This window comes from Pleurodeles waltl, chromosome 9 (genome assembly GCF_031143425.1).
Source record: "Pleurodeles waltl isolate 20211129_DDA chromosome 9, aPleWal1.hap1.20221129, whole genome shotgun sequence".
NCBI classification, from domain to species: domain Eukaryota; kingdom Metazoa; phylum Chordata; class Amphibia; order Caudata; family Salamandridae; genus Pleurodeles; species Pleurodeles waltl.
The window spans coordinates 1,013,185,486-1,013,210,682 of NC_090448.1; the positions used below are offsets into that span (position 1 = coordinate 1,013,185,486).

The window sequence follows — 25,197 nt, forward strand, 5'->3', positions numbered from 1 at the left end:
GGGTCTACACTCTGAAATGACGAAAAGCAAAAAAAGTAAAGTTTTTCATAGGTGCAGGAGTATACTCACACCTATATTTACACACGAGTACATTTACAAGTGCAAATTTACCTTTGTGACTAGATAGAGGAATTATCCTCAAGAGGGTTGAAATGTGAGTATAACAATGGCAGCCTCAGTCCTTTGGCCAAAGTGTAGGCTAAAGAGTTTATTTTAATGTGAGATTTGTATTGTCTTATTTAACACTATGATCTACAGTGTTCCCCCAGTAACCTGGTCACTTTCTGCCACAACGCAGAGTAGTTGATTTGCAAGGTGATATCAAAATATGTTAGTGCAATGTTGTATTAAAGTGTAAGATCTAGGATAATCAGCCTTTTATTGGCTTATGGCTGGTAAATACTGGATCAGTTAAAGTACCAGCTCAGAGGCTTTAGTGGTTTACTGAATAATCAAGATGAAATTTAATATTTTTCCCACTGAAATGAGAATACTGGCCACACCAGCCTACTTCTCTGACAAAAAGGAGAAAAGTAACTGCAGGGCTCTTAATGGATAGTATATGTCACCTGCATATAGCGACAGCAGCAGGTGCCATGTGTTAAATCTAATGTGCCTTTATGAATGGAATTCTCATAGACATGCCACTAGTGAAGAGAAGTTCCTCTCAAAATAGCTAGAAGGCCACACAGAGGTCAATCATTTCTAAGCTTGGCTTTTATCTGATTATATAAAAATATTAACTGCCAAATCCTGTAGTTCCTACATCTGAGCAGTACCCCCTAATTAAATATATTACTTCACAAAATAAAAGCGGTCTTTACACTGAGGAAGAATGTAACAGCTTGGACCCCGGGGCTCAGCTGATGGATGAGCACAAAGCTGTTACACAGGCTATAGCTAGCAACCCAATCTGGTATTAAGCTGCCTGATCTGGAGGAATCAGACTGGACCTCAGTTGGTTAATCTTGTTGGCTATGATGCATGAGAGTATTTCATAATCAACATTTACGAGCGATGGGGATAGTGAAATGCATGGTAAGATATGAATGGTCACACAGTGTTAAAGATCCTCAAAGATCTTCAAACCATGCATTAAAAAAACGGGTGAGGGCAGCACTAAACATCTGAAGCTGAAAGCATGGCTCTCCACAGAGAAGAGGTCTAGGGCTTCAGAAAGTATCCCTTAAAAGATTGATAAGATGAGTAATTTCTGGCACTTCAGAACACAATTAAAGATTGGGGTATAGATCTCCCTGAACCTATACCTATGCAGGTCTGACCAAGGCTGTTGCGATGACAAGCCTTCATTTGTGTTCAATTGGGATGTGCTGGACCGGGAGGAGGACATTCACCTCCACGTTATCATTTTTTGTTATATATAATCTTTATTCAGTCTTCTCCCGAGCATTCAGATTTGTGCTATACCAAGGGAAACAATGAGTGCAAGATTCCTGTAAGGGGTTCTTAATAACTGCAGAAAGTCATCCGTACGGATCTACTGCTGTTCAAGGTATTATGCTCCTTATCAATGTAAATCTGCCTACTGGCTATTTAATGTACTTGTTGGTGTTTGAGGTGTATTTTATGTTCCGTTGGTTGGCAGGCAAAAAGTATTAAACTTTAACTTTAGTTGATAACACTGCACTCATTTAGATATTTTCTTTTTCTACAGAACATAAAAATAATCCCCAAAACTATCACTCTTTGCTATTTCACAAGTTATTGTTTCATTTATGTCAGTGTATTAGCCATAAGGTTTTCTTGAACTTGCAAAAATAATTGATTTTGTAACTTCTAAAATGTAATAAGAATAACTACAAAAATTGTCAGACTGTTCTTGGCACCATCTCAGTCGGTCTGAAGATTTCTAGAGATATTCTATTCTACTATATTCGATCCATGTAGATTTCTAAAGCGCAGAAGGGCCTCCCAGCGCTGGGACATTTTTTTTCAGTTACATATCCTTGTGCTTATACAGGGAGTGCAGAATTATTAGGCAAGTTGTATTTTTGAGGATTAATTTTATTATTGAACAACAACCATGTTCTCAATGAACCCAAAAAACTCATTAATACCAAAGCTGAATATTTTTGGAAGTAGTTTTTAGTTTGTTTTTAGTTTTAGCTATGTTAGGGGGATATCTGTGTGTGCAGGTGACTATTACTGTGCATAATTATTAGGCAACTTAACAAAAAAATATATATACCCATTTCAATTATTTATTATTACCAGTGAAACCAATATAACATCTCAACATTCACAAATATACATTTCTGACATTCAAAAACAAAACAAAAACAAATCAGTGACCAAAATAGCCACCTTCGTTTGCAAGGACACTCAAAAGCCTGCCATCCATGGATTCTGTCAGTGTTTTGATCTGTTCACCATCAACATTGCGTGCAGCAGCAACCACAGCCTCCCAGACACTGTTCAGAGAGGTGTACTGTTTTCCCTCCTTATAAATCTCACATTTGATGATGGACCACAGGTTCTCAATGGGGTTCAGATCAGGTGAACAAGGAGGCCATGTCATTAGATTTCCTTCTTTTATACCCTTTCTTGCCAGCCACGCTGTGGAGTACTTGGACGCGTGTGATGGAGCATTGTCCTGCATGAAAACCATGTTTTTCTTGAAGGATGCAGACTTCTTCCTGTACCACTGCTTGAAGAAGGTGTCTTCCAGGAACTGGCAGTAGGACTGGGAGTTGAGCTTGACTCCATCCTCAACCCGAAAAGGCCCCACAAGCTCATCTTTGATGATACCAGCCCAAACCAGTACTCCACCTCCACCTTGCTGGCGTCTGAGTCGGACTGGAGCTCTCTGCCCTTTACCAATCCAGCCACGGGCCCATCCATCTGGCCCATCAAGACTCACTCTCATTTCATCAGTCCATAAAACCTTAGAAAAATCAGTCTTGAGATATTTCTTGGCCCAGTCTTGACGTTTCAGCTTGTGTGTCTTGTTCAGTGGTGGTCGTCTTTCAGCCTTTCTTACCTTGGCCATGTCTCTGAGTATTGCACACCTTGTGCTTTTGGGCACTCCAGTGATGTTGCAGCTCTGAAATATGGCCAAACTGGTGGCAAGTGGCATCGTGGCAGCTGCACGCTTGACTTTTCTCAGTTCATGGGCAGTTATTTTGCGCCTTGGTTTTTCCACACGCTTCTTGCGACCCTGTTGACTATTTTGAATGAAACGCTTGATTGTTCGATGATCACGCTTCAGAAGCTTTGCAATTTTAAGAGTGCTGCATCCCTCTGCAAGATATCTCACTATTTTTGACTTTTCTGAGCCTGTCAAGTCCTTCTTTTGACCCATTTTGCCAAAGGAAAGGAAGTTGCCTAATAATTATGCACACCTGATATAGGGTGTTGATGTCATTAGACCACACCCCTTCTCATTACAGAGATGCACATCACCTAATATGCTTAATTGGCAGTAGGCTTTGGAGCCTATACAGCTTGGAGTAAGACAACATGCATAAAGAGGATGATGTGGTCAAAATACTAATTTGCCTAATAATTCTGCACTCCCTGTATGTTCGCTGAGGGATCAGTTTTCAAAGTTAGTCTTCAAAAGTTTTCTAAATCTCATAATACCAATAATTCAAGTTAATAGCCAATAATCCAAGTATGACAGAATCAAGAGATCAAAGATACTTTTTACGAGCTTAACAGATGTATTTGCCTATAGACTATGAACTTTCCGAGGTCTTATACAAAACAGTACTGGACATCACAAACTTATGTTATGATTTGGACCAATAATTTATAGCATTTCTTAAAATCAGTGTAAAAAACTGCATCACTATCAGGACCATCTGTGTTCATCAGTGTGAACTGCCTGCCCTCAATGTCAGGGAGGTGCTGAAATGTAGGGCCTTATAGAATAGTAGCGCCACTCCGAGGAAGTACATGTCATGCGATGCACAGAATCTGTTCGCATCTAAATTCATAGCAAATTGCTGGAGTTGTCTTAGATAAGTGTGTCATCATAATTATGTGCCTCTTTTTCTTATGTTTCAGGTGCTATGAATGTTCCAGCTCTGTATCAGACCACACCAGTCTTAGTACTGATGGTCAGTTGTGACAGTGACACTAGTGAGTGCATGCTGGCTATACCAAATGCACCACATCCTCATTCAATGCCATCATAGGTAATAATGGTGCCACACTGTGCAAGTAAACAATTACAAAAATACAAAGGCTAGTCATCCACACCTCAAACCAACTGTGCTTTCCTTAAAACCATTACAAATAAACCAGATGTTCCAGCCCATAATCGTCTGTGAGATAATCCATAAGAGTCACCTGAGACACATCAAACCCCTGCTCAACCAGTTTAAATGGATACTTTCTATCGCTACTTGGGCAAATTGTTGATTTGACCTTTGTTCTTCTAGTTTGTGGAGCTCCCGCTTGATTCATGGTTGAACAATACTCCTTTCTGCAAGGATTCCTTTGCTGCTGCTTTTTATAACAAATTACTATTTTTATTATATTTTTGGATGTCTGATTGCTTTGAGACATGCACATGGAACTTTAGTTTGCCTGTTTTTATTGGATTCATTAATTCAATAATGAAGTTTATACTGAATCAAACTCTCAGGCTGTTATTCTGTGGAGTTTAACTATTTCCCGAGTTGGATGACCTTCTTTGTCCTGATCCCAGATGCTCTACTAAGCTGGTCAGTGAAACAGTGTTAAGGAGTGGATGGGTTGACTAACTCTAATCTGCCTGTGATTCATTACCTCTTTGACCCCTTTTTGCCCCTAAGGATCACTTCTTCATTTCACTATAGCATTTACTCACCATGCCTTCTCCTTCATCCAGTTCTGTGAGAATTTCACTTCCTCCTACAGCCTGAATTTCCTAGTGCACGCCATAAGTCCTAGTTTCCTGTAGGTCTAACTTTGCACCCTCTTTTGTCTGGAACTAATGTTCTGCACCTAATCCTCGACTTCTGAGTGCACACACCACAAACCAACTGAATCATAGTAGGCTGGCAAATATGTAATATCAGAGAACTCTTTTTTTTTTGTTTTTTTTTTTTATTAATTTTTTTATTTGCTTTTAAACCCGGACATACCAAGTCCGGAGAAATAATATAACTCAGGCAGTAACTAGCAATCAGATACATGATTAATATGTGTGTTAGAAAAACAGAAAGAATCTTCCCCATTTCCCAACACTCCCCAACATTTTTAACACACATTCCTTCCATAAGTATGCCTTCCTATAAGGTCTTCCCACGTCCCCCTGATCAGCTTCTGTGCGGGAGCCCCTTAGGTGTCATAGTCTAACCCGCCAGACCTCTGGTCCTTGAATCTTTCTGACTATATTTCCAGTGAGTAGTATGTTATCCAATCCCCCCCCATATCTTTTGAAATTTCTGAGGGCATCCCCTGTTTATGTATGTAGTTTTTTCCCCCCCATCATGAATCCGTCCATCCCTTTTCTCCAGGTATTCAGGGTTGGCCGGGCCTGGGATCCCCACTGTTGAGCTATGTCTCGTTTCGCAACCATCAGCCCAAGTCCGCATAGCATAAGTTTCCTTCTGGGTAAATCTATGTCATTGGGGATGCCCAAGAGTATGTATTTGGGATCTAGGGGGATCCTCTCGTTCAACACCCCCGAGAGTTCTCCTAATACCCCATCCCAGAACTCCTTTATCACCAGGCAATCCCATATGACGTGTAGAAAGGAACCGGTCTCGCAGCAGCATCTAGCACATTTTAAGTGTCTGATCTTCCCCATTCTGTATAATCTGTATGGGTCTCTTGTTGTGGTATATATAATACCGATTTGTGCCAGTTAATACAGTATCCCGAAAGTCTACCATATTCCTCTATCAGGAGGAACAACCTCGGGAGTGTAACCTCAGGGCGCGTGATGTAGAGGAGAACATCATCCGCATATAGCGAAATGCGTTCCTCCTCTTCTCTTTCGGATCGCAATCTAAAACCAGTTATGTCATCGGGGTTTCTAATCTTGCACGCTAGGGATTCTAGTGTGAAGGCAAATAACAGGGGGGGCAGATGGCATTCCTGTCTCGTTCCCTTTCCAATGGGGAATTGTGAGGAGACGACTCCATTTACCCTAACCGCGGCTGTGGGTCCTGTGTATAGCAATTGTACCCATTTGATATAGTTTGGGCCGAAACCAAATCGTCTCAGGGTCTCCATCAAGAATGGCCAGTGCACTGCATCGAAAGCCTTTTCCGCATTTAATGCCAGGAACAAGTGGGGCTCTGGACGGTTTAGCACCGCGGCAAGCCACATGTGTGCTCTTCTTAGATTAGGTCTTGTAGACCTTTCGGGTATGAAGCCGGTCTGGTCCATGTGTATTCGTGAGGGAATGATTTTGATTATCCTGGATGCCAGCACACTCGCTAGAGCCTTGACCTCCACATTTAGCAGGGATATCGGCCTATATGAGGAACATTTATCTTTAGGTCTACCTTCTTTATGTATTACTGCTATTTCAGCTCTTCGTGGGTCTGGGGGGAGCACCCCTTGCTCTCTGGCCTCTAGGTACATATTTAATAGGTGAGGAGCCAGTACTTCTCGGAAACTTTTAAAGATTTCGTCCGGGAATCCGTTCGGGCCCGGTGCTTTATCCTGCCTTAGTTTCGCCAATGCGGCAGATATCTCCTCTACTGTGATATCTTCCTCTAGCTCTTCTTGGTCTACCGAGTCTAATCTCGGCATGGCTATCCAATTTAAGTATGTAGTAATGGAATCCATTTCTGCCATTGGTCTTGCTTTATAAAATTATTTGTAGTAGCATGCGAATGTTTCCGCAATGCCGTTATTTTCAGTAGCCCTAGTTCCATTTTGTGTCTCTATTTCTTGGACCCATCTCGCTTCCCTTTCTTTCTTTCCAAGCCATGCCAGTAGCTTCCCAGCTTTGTCTCCTGTTTCATACAATCTACATTGCGTTGCTCTCAGACGGGCCTTTGCCTCTTTCTCTGCTAGCTCCTTATACTCCACTTTTGTTAGCTCTAGTTGTCTCAGTAATGGGCTTGTGGGCATATGCGTCACCTTCTTTTCAATCTCTAGAAGTTTGGCCTCCATATCATCTAATTGCTTATTATATTTCCGTCTTTTTTGGGCAACCAGGTTTTGTGCACTGTCTCTAAGCACTGTCTTATAGGCTTCCCATAAAATCACTGCTGATTTCACTGACCCTTCATTTTCTTTAAAGTAGAGGTCAGTGTCTAGTCTTAAACCTCTTGCCACTACTCCATCCTGCATGTCCCATAGCTTCAGTCTCCAGCTCTTTCTTTTCTCCGATTTCCCTCCTACAGTGACCAATAGGGGGGAATGATCTGACAAACCTCTCGCGAGGTATTCCGCTCCTTGTATCTTACCTATTTCCCCCACTGGTGCAAAAATGTAGTCTAAGCGAGAGAAGACCCTATGGGCTCCCGAGAAGTATGAGTATTTCCTTTCCCCCGGGTGTCTCCTTCTCCATATATCTGTTAGTCCCAGGGAGGCTGCAAAATCGTACAGTGGGGTGCCCCGACCTACTGTCCGTTTTCCACCTGATCTGTCTAGTGTTAAGTCCATTACATCATTGAAATCTCCTCCCAGCATATGTAGGGTGGCGGAAGATTGTAATAATATCTTTGCAATCTTTTCAAGGAGAGGGGCCTGTAATCTCTGAGGAGCATACGTGCTTATGAGCATAATTTCTCGTCGTCCCCATACCCCCTCTACTCCTACAAAGCGCCCGTCCGTATCCTCCCAGCTACGTGTGACCTTAAATGGGGGAGTCTTGCGAATCAGTATTGCCACCCCCCTAGAACCCGACGTGTACCCTGCATGCACAAGTATTACATATGGGCCTCTTGCTAGAAAACCACATTTTGTACCTTTCAGGTGAGTTTCTTGTAGGAATACTATGTCTGGCTTCTGTCGCTTGATATATTGGGAGACTAGCCCTCTTTTAACTTTATCTCCTAGTCCATTGACGTTCCATGTGAGGACGCTAAATCCTTCTTCACTCTCCAGGAGTGTCGCCCTATTTCTTTGTCTGGGGGTCATCTTGTATAATGGATTTTTCCGTTATGGGTACTCAACCCATTAGGGTCTCCGGTGTCACCACTCTGTGTTCTGTAGGGTTTCTCTCTTTTCCTTTGAGATTGAGCTATAACTGCTTGTGTGTTTGAGCTGGTTAGAAAACTTAACATGAACAATATATTGAACAACCATTGAAAACTAAATACCCCTCCCTCCCCCCGCCCTACCTCCCATAGGTCCCTGTGAGCTTGTTCTTCCATGTCCCAACCCCACTAGAGTCCGGAGGTCTGTAACCCTCCCTTCCGCCCCTTATTGTCCCTTACTATGTATAGCTATGAAAAATGTTCAAACCACCCCTAGTTACGGGGTGCGTTTTTTTATGGGTTCGGAGGAAGGCAGAGACGGCTCTCTAACTTCGTAGATCCTGCAAGTGCCCCTCCGATTCTCTAAGTGGCTGTAAATCTTTTTCAACCTCCATCCTGTCTATGGCTTCCAGCAATGGGTGAGGGGAACTCTCTCTCTGACCAGGCCCTCCATTTGGGGTCTGTTGAGCGGCGTCATGCTGCTCATTTTGTGGCCGGTTCCTCTCATAATTTCCCTCCGAGTCTGTAGTGTCTGCTCTTCTCTGTCTTCTTCTGCCTTTACGCACCAGGAGGGACCACTCTTTTGGTCTCGCCCCCCCAGTTTCTTTAGGTGTCCTGTTGGATTCCGCAGTCTCATCCTTCCTGAGCCTGGGTCGTTCCTCAATCCAGTCCCAGGCATCTTCGGGGGACTGAAAGAAGAAGGTTTTCCCTTGAAACATAACTTTTAGTTTCGCCGGGAAGAGGAGCATATATCTGAGCTGAAGGCCACGGAGCCTGGCCTTGACCGCGTCAAAGGCGCGCCTTTGTCTTTGTACTTCTCTAGTTTAGTCCGGCAAAACTAGTATCTTCGAGTTTTCATGCCTAATTTCTCCCAACTTTCGGACTTCCGTTAGGATTATGTCTCTATCCTGGTAGTTAAGAAAACAGGGTATCACTGGCCTAGGAGGGGCACCTGGGGGGGGGGGGGGGGGGGGGGGAGTTGGGGATTCACCCAGTGCCCTGTGGGCTCTCTCTATTATGAAACATGTCAACAGCTTTTCCGGTGGTAGGATCTTCTTCAGCAATTTCATGAGGAAGCCGTTCATGTCCGTTCCTTCTATCCCCTCAGCAAATCCCACAAAACGGAGGTTATTACGGCGTGCTCTATTTTCTGTCTCCTCGAGGCGCCTCACTACATCCTTGTTAATTACTTTGAGCTCCGATACTTCCTTCCTTAGGCTTCTTACAGTATCTTCTACTTCTGATATGCGCGCCTCTGCTGTTGTGACCCTCTCAGCTACTTTCCGCAAGTCCTGTCTGAGCAGTGTTACCTCTGAGTGCACCTCACCCATTCGTTCCTCAAGGGCACCCCTAGAGGCCTGTATTGCCAGTAGGAGCGCGTTGTTGTCCGGTACAGGCGCGGCCTCCGCAACCGAGACCCGTGGGGTTACCACTTTTGTGTACCTGTCCATTTTGCCCTGGCGGGGTGTTTTGGGGTTTTTGTCTCGTGCCATCCAGTGTCCGCTACCGCCTTCGGCAAAGCCGTTCTAGGCCGCAGATTCTAGGTCTTGCGCTATCTCTATCCTCCGACACTGTCTATTCAAGACACCACTAAGTCTGTCGCAGCTAAGGCCGCCAGGCCTCTTCAAATTTTGCAGTACCTAGTTCGCACCTCTCCCTCCTATTCCTGTGGGCTTTCTCAGGCCTTACTTCTCAGTGAAGCGAGGGTCCCATCCGATGCTGCATCCTCCAAGTCCACCTTTCTCCGTCTCCCTATTCAAGAATGATCGGCTCTCGTAGTCACTTCATACCGAATCTCATGGTGGGGGGGTGGGGTCCTCTGCCGATCTCACATCAGTCGATCATATATTCCCAGTTGGGAGTATTCTTCACTCACCCCCCCCGAGCAGGCATTTTCAAGTTCCGATCAGGGAGGCAGCTCTTCTTCCGTCTTTTCTGGGGCACCTCAGCTAACACCATATACTTTTCTGGTCCTCTCCCTCTCCAGGGCCTCCAAGTTGAATCTCTCCTGTGCCCCAGGACGTCGTAGGATCCGGTCTGCTGTCTATCTGAAGCGCGGCCACCCCACTCGACCACCGGGGCCGCCGCCCCACTCCAGCCTGTCGTCGACCCAGGTAGGGGGCCCTCTCCATCGCCCCAGGGGCTGTTCGCTTATTCCCCCGTCCCGGGGTCCTCTTCAGTTCCAGGGCCCAGGTCAACCTCCTCCCCAGCGCCGGAGCTGGTATCTGCGTCTTGCCCGGCCCTGCTTTGGTGATCTCACCTGCAGGCTGCAGCAGAGCACTCAAGGGCCTTCGAGCCCTCCCCTAGTCCCTTTCCCGTTGGGGGCGTCTCGGAGGGTATCCCAGGCCCCAGGCGTTGGGATCTGCTATCAGTTTTGCTTCTCTTCCTCCCCGCTGCCGGAGCCGATATCTGCGCCCAGCCCGGTGCTGCTTTGCGATCTCACCTTCAGGCCGCCTCAGATCACTCAGAGGCCTTCAAGCCTCCTTCTAGTCCCGTTCCCGGTGGGGGCGTCCTCAGATCCCAGACGGGATCTCCAACACCCCCACTCTCTGCTTTCTCCGCTCTCTCCTCCCTCTACGGGCCGTGTTGGTCAGGCCCAGTCTGTCTTTTCCCCCCCGTTCCCTCTCAAGGGGCCGTTCTCCGTTTCTGGGCCGTTCTCCGTTTCTGGGCCGTCCTCGCGGGATCGAAGGGGACTGGGGGGTACAGGGACCCTTCTATTCTTCACAGGCGGTCCCGGAGGGGCAATTACTGCATGTAGGATCTCTTTTCCTGGAGGCCATCTCGGAGCCCCGCAAGACACGTCCGACTACGGCGCCATCTTGGCTCCTCCCCATATCAGAGAACTCTTAATTAAATCTTTATAAACCTACCTAATTGCACAGTAGAACACAATTTTGTTACTTGAACATTATCTGCCATAAGGTTAAAAGTTTTGAGAAGAGTAGAATAAGATTTAATATCATGTCAATTACTTCTTGAAATATTTCTTTTATTCAAAGGCTACTCTTCTAAAATACATTATGGGAACAGAAGCAAAATGAAAATATGTAAAAGAGTATTAATTAACCTGGTTTCCTGTGAGCTATCTTGAGCAAGTTTTGCTATAGCAGGTAAAATCCGATCTGTAACGTCCTTAATTCCAGACAATATTCGCCCTGGTCCCATCCGTGCAACAACTTCTGATAAGTGCTGGGCTGTGCATTTTCTTACTACCAGGTGAACATGACTAAAAGAAAACAAAAATGTTAGTTACTTAGCAAGTGAAATACGTATTGGAAATTGCAAAGGTCTTTGTATTCATTTGGTATCTCTTTCACTATCCACAGTGTTTTTTTCTGCATATGCACAATCATATGTATGAGACAAACCCAATTATTTTGGAGATCAACTTTCTTTTCCACCTCTGAAGACATCTTCTCTTTTCAGGCTACATAAATTCTGCAAATGAAGTTTCATGCTTCTGCTCCTCATTTCTACCTAGAAAAGGAATGGTTTCTTACCTGTAATCCTCGGTCTCTCTCAGGGGAATCTTCGCTGAAATCATGAGCACTGATTAGTCCTGCCCATGTGTGTGGACCCAGAGCAGTTCTTTCCAAGTCACATTTGCTTAGCCTTGCTTCAGAGAAGCCAGGAGGCACTTGTGGCACAAATGGTATTGAAGCCCTAAAACAAACTATATTGTTAATTACATTGAATTATTTAAAACACTTAAGGAAACTAAGGCTTAATGCTTTAAAAGTCACTAGAAGAAATGAAAAAGTGACCTTTTAAAGAGGTCCTTCACAACCTTTTGCTTCTTTTTAAGGTAAGAGAAGGGGGGGGGGTATGTGCCAATGTAGTTGTACAGTCTGCAGCATTGAAAACAATAAGAACAGGACACTGACAATTAAGGGCATTTTCACGACTGTCCCTTCATACCCTAAAGGTGGCAGTTTACTCCATTCTTATTGATGAATGAATTAGCAGTATAAATGTTCTACTTACTTTTATCTCTTAGCTCCCGGAGGAGGGAAGGTTGCTTACAAGTTTAATAGCGATACCCCTTAGAAGGAACTAGGATTACAGGTAAGAAACCATTTTTTCTGTCTCAGGGATCTCGGTTTATAATCATAAGCATTGAATAGCTTGCCAAGCTTATCCCCAATAATTCAGCAAGGGAGGAGATAAAAAAAGAGAATAGTATATTCAGGCAAATAGGATTCTCTTTTGGCCGATTTATCAATCTTAGAATCATAATCAATACAGCAGTGTCTTGTAAAGGTGTGAACCAATTTCCAAGCTGCATCTTTGCAAATCTCAGCATCTGGGGAGTTTTTAAGTAATGCTGCAGTAACATGCTTAACCACTGGCTCTAGGTCGTCCAGGAAGGGTTCTGTTGGCCTTCTGATAACAAAGGATTATGAAGGCAATCCACCTGAGCAAAGAGTGTTTCAAAGTGGCAAATTCTAAACGCAAAGGACCATAACTGACAAAAAATTGGTTCAACCTTCTAGATAAAATCTCAACACTCGTCTAACATCTAGAATAGTGAGAGACCTCTCTGCAGGAGAAGGATCTTGAAAAAATGTAGGCAATGTCATAGATTGTCAACGAAACTGGAGACTAATTTAGGATGGATCCTCATCACAGTCCTGTTGCTATGGAATACTGAGTAAAGTTAATGTGAGCACAGCTCTTGTATCTCACCAACTCTCTGAGCAGGAGTAATGGCCACAAGAAGGAAGCTTTTCATTATATATGTTGGAGAGAAGCCTTCTAAATGGGTTCAAAAGGAGGATTCATAAGGTGACAAAGAACCATATTGAACACTGATGGATGAGGAGGTCTCCTGAAAGAAGGACGTAACTTTTAAATTTTTTCCAGAAAATCCTTGACCCAAGGCTTTCTGAACAAGGACACTTGAAGGGCATTGGGAATAGGCTGTGACTGCTGCAAGATGAACTCCAACAGAGGAGAACTGCAACTTTGCTTTTTAGCCAGATGGAAGAGGTACGGAAGTACATCCTCTTCTTAACAATGAAGAGGATTGAAACTGTTCTAAACACACCAGATGCAGAATCTCTTCCACTTTAAAGAACAGGAACTTATAGTGGATGGTATTTTGGCTTCTCTTAGAACATCAATGCATTCCTGTGGGAAGTTTGGGTGGTCTTAGTTGCATATGTTCAGGAGCCATGCAGCCAAGTTTAATGAATTAATGTTGGGATGTTGAATCTGGCCCCATACTTCTGAAAACAAGCTGGTCTGCATGACAGCTTCCTGTGTGGACACTCAAAGGTGAAAGATATGTGAACCACCACTGTCGAGGTCTCTCTGGAGCAATAAGAATCATTCTGACCCTGGAGTGTGATAGTTTGATGATCCCTGTTGGCAATACAGGAATTTTAGGAAAAGCATAAAGAAATTTGCCTGATTAGTAGATCCAAAAGGCACTTCCACAGTGTGCCTGGTTGGTAGAACCTTGAGACGAAGATTGGACAAGTCTTGTTAGCTCCGTTTGAGAAAAGAAGAAAATATCTATTTGGGGAAATCCTAAGTGATAAAAGACTGAGTACTGAGTGGTTCAGTACCCATTCATGATTTTCTTGAATGATTCTGCTGAGAGGGTCTGCTTGAACATTCTGGGTTTTCAGTAGACAGACCACTGTCATCTTGAGATCCCTGAATATGAGCCACTTCCATTTAGCTTTTGTTTCCAGGGACAGAGCTCTGGATCTCGTCTCTCCCTGCTCGTTCAGAAAACGCATGGTAATGTACTGTCAGTCTGAACATGGAGAGAGTTTGTTCTGAACGACAGGAGAAAAGCTTTCAGGGCTAGATGTACCCTTGATTCCAGAGGGTAGATGAGGTAAGACTGTCTCTTCTGTGACCACATGCGTTGTCTGAAGATTGTCCACATGAGAACCCCAACCTGTTTGGTAGGCATCCATCACTACTGATTGAGTCGGCTTGTCTTGCTGGAAATTAATTCCTTTGACCAGATTTTCTAAGTGACACCATCACTGTTTCGCATGAGTGGTTAGCATCACTCTGTCTTTCCTTCTACCACAGAGTTGATCCCATTGATCTTCCAGACATTATTGAAGAGGTTGCATGAGAGATAAGCATTCAGAGCCAGAAAAAAACATCCATTGAACCCAGCAGAGAGAAGACTTGTCTTGCTGTTGGATGGGCTATTATCTTCAGATTGTGATATTTCTGAAGGACAGATAATTGTCTCTCTTTAGAAGGAAACACTTGTGTGCACTGGACTGCACCCATATAGTGTAGATTGTACTGGGGTTGAAATGGATTTGTTGTAATTTACATGCAGATCTAGCCGATTGAGAGTCATGACAGCCAGATGATACAGTTGACATGTTTTCAAATTTCTGGGATGCTACAACCGTCATGCACTTGAAAAAAGGGTGCAGTCCAGATTTGAGACCGAAAGGAAGGACCTTCGTAATTCTAATGGTTTCTTCCTAAAAGTAAACCTCAGGAATTTCTGATGTTTCTTGGATATAGAGATGTGAAGGCAGGCATCTTGTAGATCTATTGAACATCACCAGCCTCCCTGATGGAATTGGGGGTAGGTTTGGTGAAGAGCCAAAATTCTAAATTTTTCTTTGCAAACCCACTTGTTTGCTTTCTTAAGGCCTAAACTGGGTCGGTACCTGTTTTTTTTCCTTTCTTTTTTTTTACCAAGAAGTAAGAGGAATAAATTCCCATCCCTCTCTGGTGAAAGAGGATCTTTTCCATTGCATGTACTGCAAGAGGATGTGACTTTATGTTGCAGTTTTTCCAGTTGGTATAGGGATGGTTTCTTTGATGGAATGGACAGTGGAGGCCACTTTAATCTGAGCGAATAAGCCTGCACTACAATATTAGGAACCCATTGTTTTGCAACTCTTGAAGATAAGATGTTATACTTCCCCTTATTGGAGTGGTCAACAGATGAGGGGGTAGAGGAGATTCATTGTCTGCCACCTGTTTTAGTGGCTTGAGAAGATTATTGCTGACCTCCTCTGCCTCTTGTTTGATGGAGCTGTTGCTGATGACTATGTGGCCAAGTCAACTGTTGTTGTCCAGGAGTCCAATAAGGGTTTTGAACCCTCTGGTGAAAATAGCAGTGGTCATAAGAATGTCTCCTTTATTTTCGTTGATCCAATCCGACAACTATAAGAGTGCTGAGCTCTGATTTCATTTGAGACCTCTCACGTCAGAACAAGCCAAATAGGGCGTTACTTGAAAAAAGCAGTTTGAGAATTCGGTGTTGGGCTTCAGGTTTCAAACCTGTGAGTCTCAGCCAAGAAGAGCACTGAAGTGCTCGGCAACAACACTAGCCATGTGCTGCTAGAGTGGAGGAATTGGCCTCAGCACTAATGATTTTGTTTGACACCATCATGCCCTTCATTAACAATCTCTTGGAAATCCTAACACTTAACTCTGGTGAGATCTTCCATGAAATTTTGAATGGAGTCCCAAAGAGACCTATCATAACAGCCAAGGAGGGCAGCTGGTCTAGCAGCTTGAGAAGATGATAGAGTCTGCAATAGGATCTGAGCAAAGAAAAGATGAATTTTGCTCCAGTGGTCTGTATTTCTCCTGTAGGCATGATGGTGCAGCCTTTACAGCAGCCAATGTCAAATAAAGTTCCATAGCAGGCCAAGAACCAAAGGCAGTAGAGGTCTAGCTGAAGAACTTTGATGAAGTGTTTAAAAAAATACAGGCGTTGAAGTAGTAGTAGTCGTTAAAATTTGTTAGCACTCCTGACAAGTACCTCTTGGAAGTTGTTGATCTCATACAGGAGGAGATGTTCTCAGTGGAGGAGAATCTGTTAAGGTTCGAGACTACAGTCCTGAAGATGTGGTATGACGAGACAATGAGGATCTTGATCTGGATGTCTAATATCTTCTCTAGCCTGTGAGTGAACATCTGGGAGATCTTGAGTGACGATGACAGATGTGGGATCTCTATCTTAACTTAGACCTATAGCTGAGAGGTCTGGTATGACCTGAGCGAGATCTAGAGTGCCTTGGTGTAGGTGCCACTGGTACAGGTTATTGTGGTGGTTGAGAAGGAGTGGTTGGCTGCAAGAGGCAGTTGAAGTAATACAGTAATCGCTGGTTGAGGAGGAGGAGGCGGTGTTGGAGTAGATGGTAGAGTGGATTCTGTTGGAGCCTGAGGAGATGTGGGTGAGTCCAGAATGGACACTGTAGAGACCGGCCTGGATGGAAAATAGACTTGGGAATACTCTGAACCAGAATCTGATTGAAGTCTGCGGGCTTTACTCCACAAAGGCCAGGCCACGGTCTTGATTACAGAGGTTGTTGCTTGTCTTGACGCAGATGAGCCTCTTAATGTCAACGGTGCTCTCCTCTATGTCATATGTGTTCTAAACGACAAACCAGCTCCCGAGGGCAAGTAAGTAGATGCAGTAACTCTTTGCTACGTCAAACTGGTAAGTTGTTTTTTACCAGATCAGCTTTGAAAAGCCACAGAATAAAATGTTTGGGGGGAAAAACCTTGAAAAGGAAGAGCTCTGCTCCAGGATCCTATCAGTAGGAGCTGGAAAAAACAGAACAGAGTAAACTGCTGCTTGTAGGGCTTAATGGAGGTCAAGAGGCCCTTAAATGCGCAGTGCACTCTTCTCATTATTTTCAATGCTGCAGTCTGTACAACTACATTGGCCTATATTCCCCCTTGTACTTATTTAAAAAAGAAGTAAAAATAATTTAAACTTTCTTAGCTATCGTGAAGTAAAGTTTCAATTCTATTAAGGACATGTTGGCAAGGATTATGCTTAACTGGTTCTGTGCCACGGACGTAATGGTCACGTCCTGCGGCACAGTGCTCTTGTGCCCAGGACGTAACCATTACGTCCTGGGAACAGAGCTCAGAGTGAGTGCTAGCGCTCCCTCTGTGGTCTTCCCTCCCACCCCCCAAAGGCAGGGATGGAAGGGGAAGCCATTCCCCTTCCATCCCGACCCCCCCAGTGACGTCTGATGACATCAGCGCACATTTGCGCGCTGACCTCATCAGAGGCCACTTCCCCATTGCGCTGGAAAGCTCAGCTTCCAGCGCGATCGGAAGAGAAATGCAAAGCATTTCTCTTCCGATCATGTCATGGGGGCCTGAGAGGCTTCAAAGGGAAGGAAAGGAATTTCCTTCTCTTAAGTCCCTCAGTGCATTTCAAAAGCCGGATTGTAAAGCAATCCGGCTTTTGAAATGCCCACTAGACACCAGGGATTTCTTTTAGAATTGAAATTGGCATGAGGGGAGGCAATATTTTTTAAGGCCTTTTCTGCACCCCCCCCAGGTGGGGGGGGGAGGGGTGTGGGGGAGGTCAGAATCCTCCAGGCACCTGGGATCATTTTTTTTGTTGGGGAGCGACCCCTTAGGCAAGGTCGCTCCCCTGGGGGACAAATTGTATTTAGACCATTTCTGCCCCCCAGGGGCAGATAGGCCGATTTTAGGTCAGTCTGCCCCCAAGGGGGGCAGAAACCACTTGGCACCGTTTTTTTTTTTTTTTTTTGTGCCAATGCAACGCAAGGGGAGCGACCCCTAAGGCAAGGGTAGCTCCTCAAAGGGGGGGGGGGGGGGGGGGGGCAGGGAGGCAAATTTATTTGAGGACATTTCTGAACCCCGCCCCCCCCCCCCCCCCCGGGCAGAAACCTCTAGGAGCCAGGGAATTTTTTTTTTTGTTTGTTTTTTTTGTTTTTTAGCGGTGGGGAGCGACCCCTTAGGCAAGGGTGTGGCCAATTTTATATTTAGACCATTTCTGCCCCCCTTGAGGGCAGATTGGCCGTTTTTTTTTTTTAGGCCAAAATCACCAGGGATTCGTGTGTGTGTATGCTTGTGTTTTCTTTAGGGGGGCAGCCCCTTGGGTAAGGGTCGCTCCCCAAGGGGGCACATTACTGTTGGCCATATCTGCCCCCTTGGCCTATTTTTGGAAGGTCCATCTGCCCCAAGAGGGTGGCAGAAATCCCACCAGAGGCCAGGGAAGTTTTTTTTTTCCAAAAATAAGAGGGTTGGGGGTATGGCCATACCCCCACCCCAAATAAACGGGACCAAAGTTGTTCTGCCCACCAGTGGGCAGATGGGCCAATTACCCCTGATCCACACCCTGGGGGGGGGGGGGGCAGAAAGTATACTAGATGTCAGGGAATTAAAAAAAATATATATTGTGGGGGTTGCTACCAACCAGTAAGGGCCTGGTAATGCCCCCTTCCCAACTGAAGGGGGTAACAGTCTTTCAACTCTCCCCCGCACTCTAAAACATCTTATCCCACAGCAAGCAAGAAGACATTTGATTTTTTTGGGTTTTGGTTTTACATTTGCCCATGAGAGCTTGGCTAACTCTCAAAATCGTCACACTTGGAATGCCGAGGGCTGCACTTTATGGACTTTGGGACGCTGCCATGTAGAAAAATCCACAAGACCTAGACACAATTGAAAACTAAACATCAGGGTGGTGTGTTTCACATGCACCTGCATCATTTTCATACTCACAATGCCCTGCAAACCTCCAACTTGGCTGGAAATCACACATTTCTCCCACGTTTTTGTGATGGAACCTTCTGGAATCTGTAGGAATCCACAAAATTCCTACCACCCAGCATTGTCTCATCTATAACCATAAAAATTCTGCTGCACTTGTCAGCCTAAAAATGTTTTTTGCAAACTGCCCTTTTGGACCCCCTTTGATTCCCCCTCAATACTGACATGTTTTTAGCTCTTCCCTTTCACAAGCACTTGGCCCACCTACACAAATGAGGTATAATTTTTACCGGGAGACTGAGGGGAACGTTGAGTGGTATGAAATTTGTCCCAGTGCGGTAAACCCACACAGAAATGTTTGAAAAATTAGATTTTTTAGCTAAACTTTAGGTTTGCTGCGGATCCTGGGGAAGAAAACATTGGGGGATCCACGCAAGTCATACCTCCCTGGACTCCCTCGGGTGTCTAGTTTTCAGAAATGTCCGGGTTTGGTAGGTCTTCCTAGATGGCTGCTGAGCCCAGTAGCAAAAATGCAGGTGCCCCCTGCAAAAACAAGTAGTTTTGTTTTTGATAATTTTGATGTGTCCAGATAGTGTTTTGGGCCATTTCCTTTTGTGGGCGCTAGGCCTACCCACACAAGTGAGGTACAATTTTTATCAGGAGACTTGGGGGAACGCTGGGTGGAAGGACATTTGTGGCTCCTCTCAGATTCCAGAACTTTCTGTCACCAAAATGAAAGGAAAAGGTGTTTTTTTGGCCAAATTTTGAGGTTTGCAAAGGATTCTGGGCAACAGAACCTGGTCAGAGCCCCACAAGTCACCCCATCTTAGATTCCCCCTAGGTGTCTAGTTTTAAAAAATGCGCTGGTTTGCTAGGTTTCCCAGGTGCCGGCTGAGCTAGAAGCCAAAATCCACAGCTAGGCACTTTGCAAAAAACAGCTCTGTTTTCTTTGTGAAAATGTGATGTGTCCACGTTGTGTTTTAGGGCATTTCCTGCCGCAGGTGCTAGGCCTATCCACGCAAGTGAGGCACCATTTTTATTGGGAGACGTGGGGGAACACAGAAAAGCAAAACAAGTGTTATTGCCCCTTGTCTTTCCCTACAATTGTTCCTTCCAAATGTAAGACAGTGTGTAAAAAAGACGTCTATTTGAGAAATGCCCTGTAATTCACATGCTAGTATGGGCACCCCGGAATTCAGAGATGTGCAAATAACCACTGCTCTCAACACCTTATCTTGTGGCCATTTTGGAAATACAAAGGTTTTCCTGATACATATTTTTCACTTTTTATATTTCAGCAAATGAATTGCTGTATACCAGGTATAGAATAAAAACCCATTGCAAGGTGCAGCTCATTTATTGGCTCTGGGCACCTAGGGTTCTTGATGAACCTACAAGCCCTATATATATTGCCGCAACCAGGAGAGTCCAGCTGACGTAACAGTATATTGCTTTCAAAAATCATTGCAGGAAAAAGTTAGAGTAAAACGTGGAGAAAAATGGCAGTTTTTTTGCCTCAATTTCAATATTTGTTTTATTCCAGCTGTTATTTTCTGTAGGAAACACTTGTAGGATCTACACAAATGACCCCTTGCTGAATTCAGAATATTATCTACTTTTCAGAAATGTTTAGCTTTCTGGGATCCAGCATTGGTTTCACACCCATTTCGGTCACTAGCTGGAAGGAGGCTGAAAGCACAAAAAATAGTAAAAATGGGGTATGTCCCGGTAAAATGTCAAAATTGTGTTGAAAAATTGTGTTTTCTAATTCAAGTCTGCCTGTTCCTGAAAGCTGGGAAGATGGTGATCTTGCCACCGCAAACCCTTTGTTGATGCCATTTTCAGGGAAAGAACCACGAGCCGCCTTCTGCAGCCCTTTTTTCCCCTTTTTTTGGGGAAAGACAAAATTGTCACTGTATTTTGGCTAATTTCTTGGTCTCCTGGAGGGGAACCCACAAAGTCTGGGTACCTCTAGAATCCCTAGGATGTAGGAAAAAAAGGACGCAAATTTGGCGTGGGTAACTTATGTGAATAAAAAGTTATAAGGGCCTAAGCGTGAACTGCCCCAAATAGCCAAAAAAAGGCTCAGCACAGGAGGGGAAAAGGCCCGGCAGCGAAGGGGTTAACTCTTCCTTTAATTTCCACTCAGCAGCCTTTATAAACAACATCAACACATCAAAGACTGCAAAACCCAAAAGTCTTTGCTGTAATGAAAACAATCATAGAGGTACAGTCCCATAAATATAGGCATTCAGGACCACACTTCCTCTTTCATCTAGCGTGGTGCCTGATCCTGGTGCCTTTCAAAAGTCCTGTTTTTTTATCTGATCTTAAGAAGAAAAATAAACAAAGGACCAGATGTAAACAAATTCTGAAACCATAACCTGGAATCATGAATCACTAGCAATCAAGCAGAATCGATGGGGAGCAGAGGGAGAAAGTAATGGACTGTACCATCAAGAAAAGAAACACTGTCACACACCGCATACATTGATACCATAGAATATCAAAGCAGTGTATACTTATCCTCACGTTATACTACCAAAATCTGTCGGGAGGGTGAACAGGTAGAAAATGTGTTCAGGAAGGATAATCCTCTCCTCCATGTCCTTAATAGACTGAAACTTTGCTTCACTATAGCTAGGACATTTTACATTCTATGTCAGGACTGGAGGCTCGTATTATGCTAGTATAAAGCTGATTGACAAAAAGAGCAGCCATGCTGGGTACTGGCTTGAAATAATAAGTATGAAAGGTAGATTCCGATGATCAATCAGCTCCTCTAAGAATGTCTTCTAACTTAGCTCCCAGATAAAAGGCTTTCGAAGCCATAGCACCCCTAGTAGAGTGAGCACCAAAGGAAGACTTATCACTTCACACTTCCTGAAGAACCCACTGAACCCAAAGGACGATATCAGAAGATGACACTGGTTTAAATGGTTACTTGAGTGAGATGAACAATTGAGCTGTCCCAACTGGGAGGTACTCTTCGGTCATGGTCTCATATGCTCTCAAACAATGGACCACAAATAATTTAGGATGGTCAGGAAAGGAGGGATAAAGGAGCCTGGTATTGGATTTGGTTCGTCTCAAGACCGTAAAGGAGACTCCTTTCTGAGTAAAGATACGTGCTATGATGTCCAAGGCACGAACATCTGATACTTTTATGCAGGAGATTAAACACAATAACATAGCCAACTTACTTGAAAGTTGTAGGAAGTTGGCTCTGTATATACTATTTCAAAGTAAGAAATAGTGTGCACAGAGTCCAAGGGTTCCCCTTAGAGGTAGGATATTGGCAAAAGTAGATAATTCTAATGCTCTATTTTGTGGTAGTGTGGTTGAGCAGTAGGCTTTTCAGAGGGTACTGTTAAGCATTTGTTGTACACACAGGCAATAAATGAGGAACACACACTCAAAGACTTAATCCAGGCGAATAGGTTTTTATACAGAAAAATATATTTTCTTAGTTTATTTTAAGAACCACAGGTTCAAGATTTACATTAAACACTTTAAATGTAAGGTCCTTCACTTAGATACTTTAGGAACTTTGAATAAAAGCAATATCACATACAGTCTTTGTAAAAATGGCAATAAGCTATTTTCAAAGTGGACACAGTGAAATAAATCAACAGTTCCTGGGGGAGGTAAGTAAAGATTAGTTTTGGAGGTAAGTAAAACACTTACAAGTCTCAAGTTTGGGGGCATAGGCAGCCCACCATTGGGGGTTCAAGGCAACCCCAAAGTTACCACACCAGCAGCTCAGGGACGGTCAGGTGCAGAGGTCAAAGAGGTTCCCAAAACACATAGGCGCCTATGGGGAACAGGGGTGCTCCGGTTCCAGTCTGCCAGCAGGTAAGTACTTGCGTCCTCGGGGGGGGCAGACCAGGGGTTTTTGTAGAGCACTGGGGGAGGGAGGGGGGGGACACGAGAATGCACACAAAGTACACCCTCAGCGGCACAGGGGCGGCCGGGTGCAGTAAGCAAAGCAGGCGTCAGGTTTTAGGTTGAACACAATGGGGAGACCCGGGGGTCACTCTAGCGCTGCAGGCAGGCACGGGGGTTTCTCGGGACAGCCACCACCTGGGCTAGACAGAGGGTCGCCTGGGGGTCGCTCTTGCACTGAAGTTCGGTTCCTTCAGGTCCTGGGGGCTGCGGGTGCAGTGTTGGTTTCAGGCGCATGGTCCCTTGTTACAGGCAGTCACGGTCTGGGGGAACCTCTGGATTCTCTCTGCAGGTGTCGCTGTGGAGGTTCATGGGGGGTCGTCTCTGGTTACTCACGGGCTCGCAGTCACCAGGGAGTCCTCCCTGAGGTGTTTGTTTTCTGCAGGTCGAGCAGGGGGCGTCGGGTGCAGAGTGTGAAGTCTCACGCTTCTGGCGGGAAAAGTGAAGTCTTTGGAAGTTGCTTCTTTATTGCAAAGAAGTTTCAGGTTTTGAACAGGGCCGCTGTTCACAGGAGTTTCTTGGTCCTTTAGTCCAGGGCAGTCCTCTGAGGCTTCAGAGGTCGCTGGTCCATGTCGGATGAGTCGCTGGTTGCAGGTCTATAAAGTTGGAGACATGCCGGTAGGGCTGGGGACAAAGCAGTTGTCGTCTTCCTCCTTCTCTGCAGGCTTGTAGGTCAGCAGTCCTTGTGTCTTCAGGTTGCAGGAATCTGATTACCTGGGTTCTGGGGAGCCCCTAAATACTGAATTTAGGGGTGTGTTTAGGTCTGGGAGAGCAGTAGCCAATGGCTACTGTCCTTGAGGGTGGCTACACCCTCTTTGTGCCTCCTCCCTGTGGGACATCCTGTGGGACATCCTGTGGCACATCCCTAATCCTATTGGGGGAATCCTCCAAACTCAAGATGGAGGATTTCTCAAGGCAGGGGTCACCTCAGCTCAGGACACCTTAGGGGCTGTCCTGACTCCTCCTTGTTTTTCTCATTATCTCCTACAGCCTAGCTGCCAAAAGTGGGGGCAGTGGTCGGAGGGGCGGGCATCTCCACTAGCTGGGATGCCCTGGGGCACTGTAACAAAAGGGGTGAGCCTTTGAGGCTCACCGCCAGGTGTTACAGTTCCTGCAGGGGGAGGTGAGAAGTACTTCCACCCAGTACAGGCTTTGTTCCTGGCCACAGAGTGACAAAGGCACTCTCCCCATGTGACCAGCAACATGTCTGGCATGTGGCAGGCTGGCAGGGACTGGTCAGCCTACACTAGAAGTCGGGTATGTTTTCAGGGGGCATCTCTAAGATGCCCCCTGGGTGTATTTTACAATACATTGCACACTGCCATCAGTGTGCATTTATTGTGCTGAGAAGTTGGATACCAAAATTCCCAGTTTTCAGTGTAGCCATTATGGAACTGTGGAGTTCGTATATGAAACTCCCAGACCATATACTCTTATGGCTACCCTGCACTTACAATGTCTAAGGCTTTGCTTAGACATTGTGGGGGCATAGTGCTCATGCACATAGCCTTCACCTGTGGTATAGTGCACCCTGCCTTAGGGCCTGCTAGAGGGGTGGATTACCTATGCCACAGGCAGTGTGAGGTTGGCATGGCACTCTGAGGGGAGTGCCATGTTGACTTAGACATTTTATCCCCACCAGCACACACAAGCTGTGAGGCAGTGTGCATGTGCTGAGTGAGGGGTCCCTAGGGTGGCATAAGACATGCTGCAGTCCTTAGAGACCTTCCCTGGCATCAGGGCCCTTGGTACCAGGGGAACCAGTTACAAGGGACTTACCTGAGCGCCAGGGTTGTGCCAATTGTGGAGACAAAGGTACAGTTTAGGGAAAGAACACTGGTGTTGGGGGCCTGGTTAGCAGGGTCCCAGCACACTGTCAAATCATAACTTAGCATCAGCAAAGGCAAAAAGTTAGGGGGTAACCATGCCAAGGAGGCATTTCCTTACAAAACATCCCCCCCCCAAAAAAAAAACTAAAGAGGATGAGACTAACCTTTCCCAAGGGAGTCTTCATTTTATAAGTGGAAGAACCTGGAAAGGCCATCTGCATTGGCATGGGCATTCCCAGGCCTGTGTTCCACTATAAAGTCCATTCCCTGTAGGGATATGGACCACCTCAACAGTTTAGGGTTTTCTCCTTTCATTTGCATGAGCCATCTGAGAGGTCTGTAGTCAGTCTGAACTATGAAGTGAGTACCAAAAAGGTATGGTCTCAACTTCTTCAGGGACCAGACCACAGAAAAGGCCTTCCTCTCAATGGCACTCCAACGCTACTCCCTGGGGAGTAACCTCCTGCTAATAAAAGCAACAGGCTGGTCAAGGCCATCATTATTTGTTTGGGACAGGACTGCTCCTATCCAATGTTCGGAGTCATTTGTCTGCACTATGAACTGCTTAGAGTAATCTGGAGCATTCAAAACTGGTGTTGTGCACATTGCTTGCTTCAGGGTGTCAAAGGCCTTTTGACAGTCCAAGGTCCAGTTAACTTTCTTGGGCATTTTCTTGGAGGTAAGTTCTATGAGGGGGGTCACTATTGATCCATAATCCTTCACAAACCTCCTATAGTAACCCGTCAAGCCAAGGAATGCCCTGACTTGAGTCTGGGGTTTTGGAGCTACCCAGTCCAGAATAGTCTGGATCTTGGGTTGGTGTGGCTGAA

At 45.1% G+C, this 25,197-nt stretch overlaps 1 protein-coding gene across 2 annotated transcripts in view; it reads right to left on the minus strand.

Moving 5' to 3' along the window:
• The window catches only part of TOGARAM1 (TOG array regulator of axonemal microtubules 1), a 489,673-nt gene that overhangs the window by 136,938 nt on the left and 327,538 nt on the right, over positions 1-25,197 (minus strand). For both annotated transcript variants that reach the window (XM_069208622.1, XM_069208621.1), the window contains one exon: positions 11,179-11,337. In XM_069208622.1, coding sequence (XP_069064723.1) covers positions 11,179-11,337 — 159 coding nt within the window. The remainder of the gene's footprint in view (positions 1-11,178; positions 11,338-25,197) is intronic.